Below are 12,422 nucleotides of genomic sequence, written 5' to 3' on the forward strand. Positions count from 1 at the left end.
CAGAAGATAACAAGACAAACTTCACTACATCGTTAAGCTTGCGGCTAAAGGGACAATTCCAAACAAACGTCGTTCAGGTAGACCGACAACTACAACTTGGAGTGAAGATTTAAGTATGGTTATTAATAGCAAACGAAATAGACGATTAACTGAACCGGAAATAGCAGTTTAATGTGGATCGTGATAAACCAGTCAGTGTATCCACAATTAAAATAAGACTGTGACGCAGGAGTTGAGGGATGCATAGCGGTATTAAAACCACTTCTTAAATCTATTAACAAAAAGAATAGAATTGAGCAATAGCAGATTGGAAAAAGATCATCTGGACAAACAAATCAAAATTTGAAATTTATGGAACCAAACGATTTCAAAAGGCGGCAGTCAAACTAAAGAATGAATGACGCTTATATTGTGGCTTTAATTAAACACGACAACGACACCAAAACAGCCCCAAACCGTCACAGGCCCTCCGCCTGTGACGGTTTGGTGATGTTTTGGTGGCTCCGCCGTTAGAGATCTTGTGCAGATATTGGAGGATAGTGCAGTGCCTTATGGAACCTACTTAATTGGTCCGAGATTTATATTTCAACAGGATAAATGACCCGAAACACATTTCAAGACTATACAAGGACTTTTTACAAGAAAAAGAATGACAACAGATGTTGAAACTTATGATATAGCCTCCACAGTCCCTTGACTTAAACCCCATAGAACTATTGTGGAATCAGCTGGATAAACATGTGCGAAAACGTTGTTTTATTTCTCAGGAAGACAAGTCTTCCCAGAAAAAAACTGCAAGAATTGTAAAAGACAAGCAAGACTGCATTGCAAAAATTTGCAACTAGGAAGCCGAAGCTTAGTGAGAGGGAGTGTGGAGGCTGTCATTAAAAATAAATGTGAAAACATAAATTCGTCCAAAATTTATAAATTATATTCTTGTTATTTCTAAAAATGGGTAATAAACATGTTAAAATAATTATAAAGTAGTTTCTCTCAATAAGACTTACAAAATGTATTTACTAGGTGGCCAAATACTTTTGAGCGACAGTACTTCTAATGAAAAAGAATTAGTTAAACCTAGAACATAAATATGTCAAATTTAAATTATTACATAAGTAATATTCCTCCTCTCTCCCCAAGGGGACGATTATATTCAGCAGTGGACAATTAGCTGATATGATGAATATTTTTTTTATCCCACAAATAATGCCTATTAATCAATTTCGTTCGTTTTTTTAATTATTATTTTTAATATTATAAATTATTATATTTTTAATATCAAAAATAATAATGAAAATAATCAAAATGTACATGATTTACATAGAAATTTACAGTAATGTAACATTGTTATTATAAATTAATTTTCTTAAAAATATATCACAATCATAATTCTATTAACAAAACAATTATTTACAAACAAAATGCATGTCTTAAATTCAGAACACATTAAATTCATTCTCAATGACTTATATCATTAAATGACTAGCTGAGCTTTGACAGAACAACTCATTCAACAAGTACATTCTTTTGTGTACTATCTCCGACATTGGCTTGCAGAAACATATTTGGTATGTCACTTCCAAAATAGACCTTATTGTTCAAACTGAGTGCCTCATATTTTTTTAATTCTAAATATTCTTTAGTCAAAAGTAGTTTGTTGGCTTCAGCCTGCTTCTTCAAGTGATAGTAGTCTGCTTCAGCTTTAGTTTGTTGCTTAGCCTTATGAATACTATCCTCAATCAATTCAATCTTTTGCAAAGATTCTTTCTCCATAATTTTTTGTTCATATTGGATTTTAGCAACTTGAGCTTCTTTCTCCGCTTCTATGACAGCCTTACGACGAGCAGTCTCAGCTTCTTTTTCTACAACCTGTAAAAAAGGAGACATGAATAATTGATAATCCAAATTTTTTTCATCATTTCAGTCTTTAACTGCTGAACATGAGCCTTGCTCATAAGAGGAATTTTTCCAGTAGTTGCCACACTTGGCAGACGATTAGGCAATCACAGTCAGACATTTAGAGATGTTTTAAATGGGATGCTGTTGCTCCTTCTTCTACCATTATATTCATTTAGTCACCTCTTACAACACATACAGGAAAGAGTTGGTTGATTCTATAAAGATCTACTTATCCTTTCTAATAAACAGAAGAAAGATTACATGCACAGTAATCTTAATATTATTTTGTGGACTCTTATTTGAATGTATATGAATACTAAGTAACCTTACTTTTTGATGTTGTGCTGCAATAAGAAGTTTAGACTTCTCAGCCTCCATAAGTTCATAATTCTTTCGGATAGCTTCTGGAATCTTTGGTTTGGTTACTCGAACTGCCTGTACTCTCAATCCTGGTGCCATTTCATCCAAGTCCCTTTGTAAAGCCTTGAATAAATATGTAACAATAAATAATATATTGAACAATCACAAAATCAACACTCATTACAATTTTAGTTATTTTTTACACTTACTGACAAATTTTATATATATATTCTTTATTGCACTTGTAAGTTACATATAAAATAATCTATTTATAAATGTTGTGAGCAAGGGTGGACTTATCTTTGACAGAGATCTCTTCCAGTCAACCCAGTACAGTAAGAAAGCATTTCGTTAGCAGACAGCTGAAGTGCTACAACTATTAATACATAAACAAATATGCAGTTAAATAAAATATTAAAATATATAATAAAATATTACATAAATACATACACTATAAATATATACAATACCTACCTACTTATATAGTATATGTTAAAATAAATTAATATACTACTTACATTAGAAATTTCGTTTAATGATTTTAAGATTTGAGAGTTCAATTAGAAAAATACAAAAAAAAAATATTACTCAAGGGAAAGAAAATGTGATTTCAACCTCTTCTTGAAAGAGGTAATAGATTTTATTTATAAATTTGTGGCCTTTTCATAACTTTTATTTAAGTAGTAAATATAGCTCCCCCAAATAATGGCTTTATAACAAAAAACAAATGCTCAAAACAAATAATTTAATATATTATTTTAATACTTACCGTTCTTAAGTTCTCATCTATTTGGTCAAATAAGTCAATGTACACTTCGTGTAGGGAATGGGCACTGCAGAATTGATTCAGTTCATGGTGCACTTTATTGAATATTAATGTTTTGTCATACTCTGCAGTAAAATTGCGTACCATATCCAAAACTGAAATAAAGTTTTAAAAAATGTTATTTTAACCATTATTGATATAAAAGTGTGATTATTTATCACCTCTTGGACCCTTAACAGCTCAAATAATCATATGGAAACTTGATATTTGGCAGAGAAGAATATACATTGCTATCAGCTAAAGTAATAATCACAATTACTGATAATTTGATTAGATTACTTACCGCTGCCTGGTTCCAACTTATTGACAACTTCAATCCTTTCAAAGTATATCATCACACCACCACTAGTACCACATGGCACATTTTTAACTTCATCAGTCTGTAGTGTTGTCTAAAAATGTAATAGAATGTATTTGTAAATTATTATCTATAATAAATTTGAAATTTAAAGTATAATAAAGTTTAAGTTTGTACCTGAATAGCTTTATAAGAGGTCAATAAAGGTATCATCATGTGGAATCCAGGTTGGCTAGTTACTGGGAGAAGGGCACCACCCTAAGGAATAATACAATTAAGAGATATTAGTAATCTTCAGTAAGAATTTTGCATTTACAAAATACACCATCTCATCTATTATAGTAGTGATGCAAAATAGATACTATACCCGGTAATAAACTCCTACATGGCCCTCCTCTACTTTGTGCAGAGAAAAATGCACAGTAACTCCGACCGCTAATATCACTAAAGCTAATACTGACGACTGATCCGCCATAGCTGGACTGCAAAAATAAAGATGCCTACTTATTACACGAAAATTAATAAATAAAACGTGCTAAATAATACGGCAAATTTACCTCCACAAATCCAAATGTACACTCACTATTAGCGGTATGATGAAAGAAAAACGTAATGCTTATTTAATATTAAAATGCAAGTGATACTCAAAAGAATCTAAAGCAATCAACATATACAATACTGTGCTAATGGTTTTAGTTATCAATTATAAATTTAATATTTCTTTAATTCTTATACAGACACCTAATCAAATTTAAACAGTTCGGTTTCGTACAAATTTCACATTTCTTAACATTTAGGAACCGTAGAACGGGGTGAATAGGAAAAAAAACATCGCTTTATTTTTTTTAATTAATCTATTTATGTAGTAAGATTTGATGATTCAACATACAATTCGAGATCATAATCTTTAACATTTGGCTTCTCTTCCAATCTTTCAAAATCCTTCAAAATGTGTTCACTTTGTATATTTGGTTGGGGTGAATAGAAATGGGAAAGGGGTTAGAGTAAGTTAGGGTAAGAGTAATAAAAGTTTACGTTGCCTCTGTGGAGCGATTCACAAATATGAGTCAGTTTTCAAAAGTAATTGAACGTTATTCGATGTTTCCGATTGATTCATTATTTAAAAAGTGTTTTTCTAGCAAACTAAAACGTTGATCATGTAATAATATACATTTTATATATCTATACAGTCTAACTGATGGGTATCTTTTGGGGGAAAGGAACTGCTAGTCTAACAGCTCCATTGCTATCAATATACTCTACCGGCTCAACCTCCATGCGGTTCCCCTTAAAAACTATCATGATTAATTCTTATGGAATTCATCATAATAAGCACAATGAACTGCATTTATTCTCATTTATTTCTTACTGGTACCCCGCTAACATATATCGATAGCATAAGAAGATTACCATTTCATTATCAGCTATTAAAAATAACTAGATAGGTATCTTTTTTTTTAAGTCTAAGTATAACTTATATTTTTAAGTCTAACTCTAAGTAAGGATTAAATCACTAGGTACTTATAATAATTGTTTGAAAAATTAAAAACAGCAGTTTGATATTTTAAACTTTTATTATACATACTAACTTGTGTATTGGATATTTTATTTATCTAGCTGCAGAAGCAGTGGACGTTCCGATGTTTCTGCTATGAAGCCTCACTACTGTTATCGGTTTAGACGTATTTAAAGGAGGAGAGGTGTACTCATCCCAGAATTGTCTAGTGCCTAACCCAGGAACGGCATCAGAGCTTTTAACTATGAACACAAACATGTTTAAAATTCTAAAAGTGGTGCTTTTTTAGGGGCCAAGACCCGCACCTGAAAAACAAACTTAAATACGCCAATTTTTTGCTTAAAGGCGCCCAGGCCGCTGCTATTATTTCTGACTAGATTAACATTCCATGGTGTCAAATTAAACACCCTAGAACATTAAATCCAATAAACGTTTAGGATATTGCATTAAAAATATTAAAGTGATCTTCGGGACCGGGAGGTGGGACATACTGACATTTTTGCGCGGGATGTCCTCAATTCGCAACTACGCCACCGCCTGAGCTTGTGAATGTTCTTCTCTATCAGCAGCATTCACGTATGTTTTACCTTCTGCATGTATACCATCTAAAACGCTATTTATTGTTGCTTTCAAAGCTCGGTACTCTTCTAGTGCCTTAGCACATAATTCTCCTTCAGGAGAATTACCAGGTTCAATAAACAACATTTCCAGGGCCCGTTTTAGGAATACCTCTGCATTTAGTAATTCATCCATGTATCCGGAACCCGTTATTTCACGTCCGTCAAACTTTTTTTTGGCCAATTGCACCATAGTTGCGTGTAATTCATACATAGTAATAGCTGAAAATACGAAAAATATATTTAAAATAAAATAATATTCATAGAATCTGGTAGAGATAGACTAAGAAAACATGGAGCACAGGTCAGGAACCAATTGCGTTGATATATCAAACTACAGATCTTAAATTGATTGTTATAAATTAACTGAATTGATTAAAAAAAATTGACTTCATATTTCTACAGTACATTTAAGAGTATATATTACATCGTATCTTCGCTAATGAAGCACCGATTTCGATTATTCTTTTTTCAATCGACAAGCTTTTTTATACAAGATGACAATAGAAACAAATGGAAAAATAATTCTGCCTGCGCTAACGATATAGACTAGTGGGGCATCAGTGAAAGATGATAGGTGAGATGAAAAGACAAGGCAGTTAACCTATGGTGATGAATACACCAGAAAATCAGCACGAAAATTTTCAGGGAGGACCATGTGGAAGTCAACCTGACAGTGTATATAAGGGGTGGCCCATTCTTTGCCGGGAGCACAGGTTCTAGTTCCATATTAGGTCGTAAATTATTAAATTAGAGAAATTGCATATATAAAAAACTAGGACATTACAAGTTATCAAAGTATCTATTTTAAATCGATTCCAAGTTAGTACCGACCTTTAGTCCTAGATATGCCTGGGACAAGTTTCTCAATGATAGGCAATAGTTCGTTACACAATTGTATTTTACGGCGCATCACCTTCTTGGTCGGGTGTGGTTCCCTATTGATAAGATCCCTTAACACGCCAGCTAGACGTTGCTTAGCTTCCAACAACAGGTAGTGGTTGGGAGCCAACAGTAACGACACATTTCGAATGTACTCTTCCAGCTCTTTTTCATCTTTCTTGTCTAAATGTAAACGAAAATATAAATAAAGTTTAAATTAAACATAATTTAGACAACTTTAGGTCAGATGCTTATGAACTCTTAGTTATTCAATCTCACACACTCAAGGACTAATTTATATATTTTATAAAATTTGCTCAACATAATTACACGGTGTTGGGGCATAAACAACCCTGATTAATAGTTTTTAAAAAAGCTGGATAATTTAAATATTATTTCAAAAGATATCTAAACAAGGTTTTTTAGCCTATCCTAAAGAGATCTGGAATGAGAATGTATATATTTAAGTGAATCACTTACTAATTACATCAAATTTATCAGAACAACTTTGAATCTTCTTGCCAATATATGACTGTGCATAATCTTTTTTGCAATTATTGCATTTCCAATCACCGTTTTCACCCATGGATACGAGGCCGATCTTGCATTCTGGACATATAATAGAACTGATATAGGTACCCAGCTCTGTGGAGTCCGTACACCGAAGACAGGTGCATTTGAAGTATTTGCCTACCAGTAAATGTTGTTGTCGTAACGTTGTGCCCTGAAGAAGCAAATTTAGCGAATCTACAATCTAATTGGTATTGTTTGTTAAAATAAAACATAATGAAATAATAATCAAGTTCTGTTGAAATTATCACCGAAACGGTCTCTAATGAATTTATAAACAAATTGAAACTTCAATCAATCAATGGCCTTTTGTACTATTACTATTAGACATCAATAGACTATCTACTTCAATCATTCAATTGACTAATTGCCAGAGAGAGACTTTATATAAAAATCGTTTGCTTGGGCACGTCTGTCCCATTCATGTTTCTACCGTGAAGCAGTTTTGTTTGCATGGCTGTGTTTCCGTTTGAATGGTGGAATATAGCAATGAATTTACAGGGTACAGAGGAATAACACCTGAATACTCAGGAATGGTAACGCATAGGAGGTATCATGGGCGAAACAGTATACTCTATTATGCTCATTTCTATAGGCGACGGTTACCACTTTTACCAGAGGGAGACTTTGTACAAAAGTCGATTGCTTGGGTACCTCTGTCCCATTCGTGTTACAACCGTGAAGCAGTTGTGTTAGCATGGTTGTGTTTCGGTTTGAAGGGTGGGATATGGCGTGAATTTACTGGGTACAGAGGAATAACACCTGAGTCCTCAGAAATGGCAACGCATGGGGGATATCATGGGCAAAACAGTATACTCTGTTATGTCCATGGTACTGCTCATGTCTATAGGCGACGGTTACCACTTTCCATCAGGTGGGCCGTCAGCTTGTTTGCCATTCTAAGTTTTATAAAAAAAAAAAAAAACTTTCCATCAGGTGGACCGTCAGCTTGTTTGCCATTCTAAATTGCATTAAAAAAATCTGATCGGGTAAATTCAATCAAATTTCAATCAAAAAAATTCAATTGTTTACATTAAGTAAAATACTGTATATAATTATTAAATAACTAAAATAAATATCTAATGTTACATTTTTTAAAATAATTATTATATTTTTTTATACCACGAAGGCGATAAACAATCATACAACTTGGCTGATGGTAAACAGTTACTGTAGCCTATGGACTCCTGCAACACTAGGGGTGTCACGTGCACGTTGCCGACCCTGAAGAAATCTTAATATACCCATTTTGAAGAATCTGTACATTTACATGAAAAATACTGTAGTTTCTAGGAAAAACCTAGACCTCATTTCACAGCCTTAGCGTTCCATTGAAATTCCATTCAATTTCCTGTGCTTAAACCATACCTTTAAGGGGTCCGAGTAATTAAAATAAATCACGTCCCCTTTCTTGATATTTATGCTCGCATGGCACACAAGCAAATTATTGTCGTTTATAGCCATATGCGTATTCCCGATACAGTCGTGTGCAAGTAGTGATGCTTTGAGATAAACTCCGCGCAGTATCTCTGAGCAGCCGATGGCGGGTATCTGAGGTCCCCGTACGTCAAAGCTATTCACGTCGACCGCTGCACACACTTTCTGTACTAAATTTACATCGACGCCCTCGAAAAAATCCAATGATTCAATAAACTGTAACAATATATTTTTTTTTAATTTTCTTAGAATGTCAAACAAGCTGACGATTCACCTGATAGAAAGTGGTCGTGTTTAGACATGAATTGCACCATGGATACTAATAAATATACTCATGGTACCATTCATATAATATAATAAGTATATCTAGTCTTATTGGAGGTGGTAATAAGGTCAGGCCGACCTCCACGCAGTCCCCTTTGAAAGCATCGCGATTAATTGATGAAGACTTTGTGGTCAATGGACTAACTGATCTGATGAGCAACATATAATAATAGAGTAGGCAGGGGAACCTTTAAATTTTAAACCCATAAAAATATTATTTATTAAGTAGTGAGTTGTATCTCCTTCTATTCATATGTATTAACATAATTATTTAATCAACAATATCATTGCAAAATAATATGAAACTTACACATCACAAATAAATACTTTTATATTTTATTTATAATATATTATTTTTAAATCATAAATAAATACTTTTATCTAAAAATATCAAAATCATACACACAATTTATTAGGATTAAGAACCATCTCATTTTGAAGACGATATAAAACAAAATTTGGCCGTGTGGTCCTGACATAGAATGGATCATCCCTTGCTTTCCCATAGGTGTTGTAAAAGGCAACTAAGGTACTTAATGGTTGAGGAATAGGCAGCAGCGTCCATCTTAAAACATCACCAAAGCCTCATTGCGGTTGCCAACCTGCCTGCCAAGCGTGGCAACTACTGGCAAAATCTCTCAATAGATGGAGGCCTATGTAAAACAACTGTTAAATGGTAATGGCTGATATGATATAGTATACGATGTAAAACAAAATTATCCTAATAAATTTACCTGTACAGTATTTTGATAGTATTGCCAGATGCTAGTATTCTTTCTCTTCTCCATATGCGTTTCTAGTTCCATAAACTCTTCCCAAGCTTGTGGATCTGTTTTCTTCTTTAACATTGCGCGAAAGATTAATAATGATCCAACATTCTGAACCATAATCATTGGATTTAGGCCCTTGGTGAGCTTCAGTGTTCTAAAGAACTCACATTCTGTATTAGTATGCCAGTCTAAAAAAGAAGCAAGCGTCTTATATTATTTACTTACGAGTATTGTGAATTTTGTAAAAGCTATCATTTACTAATCCAACTCAGGCCATTATTCATGTTTTCTTTATTCAACAAAGAATAGCAATCGCGCGGAACTGGCAATTAAATAAAAAACAAGTGATATAATACGTAGAATGTTGATATGTTCACGATCATAAACGCCAATGGGGAATTCAGAGGCATTTGTTATGTGTTGGCATCCAATTTGCTCGATCTTTTTTCATTATTTACCTATCGTCCTTCACTGGTGCCCCGCCAGCGTAAACCGTTAGCGCAGGCGGGGCTACCATTCCATTAATCATGTATTAAAAAAAATATATCTAAAGTATAAAAAATATGGCATGAAGAATAAATAGACAGGTAATTAAATATAGTGTTTTTTCATACCTAAATCTACAGTATACAGTGTAGTATACTAACTGTAAGCGAGTGGCTGGGGGCATCCGTCTCCGGGGCATAGTGGCGCCACGGCACAGTTCTTGCATACAATGAACTTGCTTATCAGCGGCAAGTAGCAGTTGTGGCAAACAAGCGACGTGTCGCTGTTAGGACCGAGGACGAACGGCTCGTCCGATAAGATTTTCTCGCCCGCTTTTAAATCTTTAGCGGCTATAAGGTATCTACAATGGAAAATCGAGAGCTGTTAGGAAAATACTCGGGTTTCTTTCGAGCCCGAAATCTTTAGATGGAAATTGTTTAATTTAAATAGGTATATTTGGAAACACCTAATTAGTATATCTTTATTATTTATCTTTTTCTGTGGGATCATTAATTTAAACTATCTACACAGAATACACAGGTGTTGGGATGGATATAGAAACACCATTCGCAGTTTCTAAAATTTCAGATTTACAGCAAAATTATTATATATCTTTAATAATTAATACAAACAAAATTTTATGGATATATAAATTTTACTTAGAACTATCAATTAAAATTTTTATATAAATAATATTAGTATCTCTAAGAAATGCCACTCAGTCTAGTCCCTTATGCGTGATTAGTCTAGGTATAATAATTATACCAGTGTCTTATAATACTATAAAACTATACCTGTATCATATATAACTTGATCAAACAAAAATGCAGGTTCACAATTTAATTATCAGTGATTACTACACTAGACTCACAGGCCTGTTTCGTGGTAACCGGTGAGTGAGTAATTAAATTAATACATGTTTATTGCTATTTGCGGTCCGGCTCTTTTACAATTTAGTTATTTAAATAACTCAAAAAGGTCCATATACTTATAAAATGAAATTAAAAAGGAACAAAAAGAAACAGAATAAAATAGTTATGGTTCTTAGTATAAAGTAGTACTAAGTATCTATTTATTTATTTGCAATGAAGCAGTTGCATTACATTGCGTTTCTCTAAAAAAGGCAATATATCATGCGTAATCACAGTCAAGAAATATACACCTAAGGCATAAAGGATGCTATGATAGTACGTCTACGAAGTCTTTATTGTTTATATTTATAAGCAGCGAATGTCGCTTTGCATCAAATCAGCTTCTATGAAATTACAATATCCGATAAAATATTTTTTATTAAGTTATTGTATTTAATAATTCCAATTGTCGTAAATCCCCTCAAGTATGATTACTCACAATTATTCAATAAAAATACCTCTAAATTTGAAAGAATAAATTACTATTTCTTGAAGGAAGGCAATTACATATTTATAATTAGAGCTGAGCACTATTTGAATTACTTGTAATTAAAATGCGTAAATACAAATACATATTTAGGAAGTAATTGAAATATCAATTACTTCCTAAAAATGCAATTGGTAGGAAGTTCGTATTTCAAATACCTGACGCCGAGGTATTATTCTAGTTAGTATTTTAAATATTTTGGCTTCAGAATGCATTTTGATATAAATATATTTAGCCTTCATTTAGAGATCTTATTTATAGGGGCGTTATGTAGAAAACAGCACTCATTAGCATTTCGTAACCCAAATATCATATTCATGAAAGGTAATATTTCTTTTACCGATTCTATTTACGTTATCAAATACGTAACTATATTTTGTATTTTATATTTCAAATAAACTTTACTTAAAAATATTTTAAAAACACACGAGATAGTTTTTTTAATTTTATTTTAATTAAAGCCAAATCTTTTGCCCAGCTCTGTTTATTATCCATGTCACTCTATGATATTTAATTTAGTTAAATTTTTATAAATAAAAAAATACTAGTATTGTACTGTAATAATAATATAAAAAGTGTAAATCTTATATGAAATTTTCTACACAAATGGAAACAAACCTTCCAAGTTTATCCGATCTCCGTACTTCATATCGTGCACTCATCTTGTAGATATTACTTTCAAAGGATTTATAATTTAAATGTACGAGAAGCAACTAGAAGACAACAATCTCGCCTATGAACACACGTGCGGGACTCGAGTGTGTTGTTATTTATAGTAGTACCTACGCTTACTGTGATTTATTTATAGACATTTCACTAGGTGAAGCACGTCAAGTAGGTATATGACACATTAAGTATAATGTATGCATGACCCGAATAATATAAATTTGCATTTACAAAAAGTGCCTGTATAATACACATCTCAAGCCTATCTCGCGGGGTAAACAGAAACAATACATGCCAATGATCCTCAATCTATTAAATTTTTAATTATAATAGCAGTGTGATATTCTGATATAAAAATTCTTTAAAATTGTAA

The 12,422-nt window shown here is 32.8% G+C and overlaps 2 protein-coding genes across 3 annotated transcripts; both read right to left on the minus strand.

The window, feature by feature from the left end:
• Positions 1 to 909: 909 nt before the first annotated feature.
• Positions 910 to 4,164, minus strand: LOC113516274 (erlin-2-like). Of its 2 annotated transcripts, none has more exons than XM_031908733.2 (7): positions 3,941 to 4,164; positions 3,751 to 3,883; positions 3,561 to 3,641; positions 3,369 to 3,477; positions 3,029 to 3,180; positions 2,230 to 2,382; positions 910 to 1,869 (listed from the first exon to the last, which is right to left on the minus strand). In XM_031908733.2, the coding sequence occupies exons 2-7, from the start codon at positions 3,856 to 3,858 to the stop codon at positions 1,507 to 1,509; spliced, it is 966 nt and encodes a 321-aa protein (XP_031764593.1). In that variant the 5' UTR covers positions 3,859 to 3,883; positions 3,941 to 4,164; the 3' UTR covers positions 910 to 1,506. The 2 variants fall into 2 exon arrangements, with proteins under 2 accessions (XP_031764593.1, XP_026756469.1); XM_026900668.3 differs by having other exon boundaries at positions 3,751 to 3,865; positions 3,941 to 4,163.
• Positions 4,165 to 4,958: 794 nt separating this feature from the next.
• On the minus strand, positions 4,959 to 12,131 carry LOC113516177 (SET domain-containing protein SmydA-8-like). The gene is made up of 7 exons (XM_052899108.1): positions 12,002 to 12,131; positions 10,147 to 10,346; positions 9,464 to 9,687; positions 8,337 to 8,621; positions 6,879 to 7,122; positions 6,351 to 6,581; positions 4,959 to 5,738 (listed from the first exon to the last, which is right to left on the minus strand). Exons 1-7 carry the CDS (start codon positions 12,043 to 12,045, stop codon positions 5,425 to 5,427), a joined length of 1,542 nt encoding a protein of 513 aa, XP_052755068.1. The 5' UTR covers positions 12,046 to 12,131; the 3' UTR covers positions 4,959 to 5,424.
• Between the last annotated feature and the right edge of the window lie 291 nt (positions 12,132 to 12,422).

The sequence above is a fragment of the Galleria mellonella genome, unplaced genomic scaffold (assembly GCF_026898425.1).
Source record: "Galleria mellonella isolate WM207_F2 unplaced genomic scaffold, CSIRO_AGI_GalMel_v1 utg56, whole genome shotgun sequence".
Lineage (NCBI taxonomy): Eukaryota > Metazoa > Arthropoda > Insecta > Lepidoptera > Pyralidae > Galleria > Galleria mellonella.

What these genes read in the sequence shown, in the direction of transcription:
- LOC113516177 (XM_052899108.1), bottom strand. Translation starts at nt 12,045, where the DNA reads ATGAGTGCACGATATGAAGTACGGAGATCGGATAAACTTGGAAG. An exon ending in AGATCGGATAAACTTGGAAG is followed by an intron (nt 10,347 to 12,001) that starts GTTTGTTTCCAT and finishes TTTCCATTGTAG; the next exon opens with ATACCTTATAGCCGCTAAAG. An exon ending in TGATAAATTTGATGTAATTA is followed by an intron (nt 6,582 to 6,878) that starts GTAAGTGATTCA and finishes GTTTACATTTAG; the next exon opens with ACAAGAAAGATGAAAAAGAG.
- LOC113516274 (XM_031908733.2), bottom strand. Translation starts at nt 3,858, where the DNA reads ATGGCGGATCAGTCGTCAGTATTAGCTTTAGTGATATTAGCGGTCGGA. An exon ending in CCTCTTATAAAGCTATTCAG is followed by an intron (nt 3,478 to 3,560) that starts GTACAAACTTAA and finishes TTACATTTTTAG; the next exon opens with ACAACACTACAGACTGATGA. An exon ending in TTGCAGCACAACATCAAAAA is followed by an intron (nt 1,870 to 2,229) that starts GTAAGGTTACTT and finishes CCTTTTTTACAG; the next exon opens with GTTGTAGAAAAAGAAGCTGA.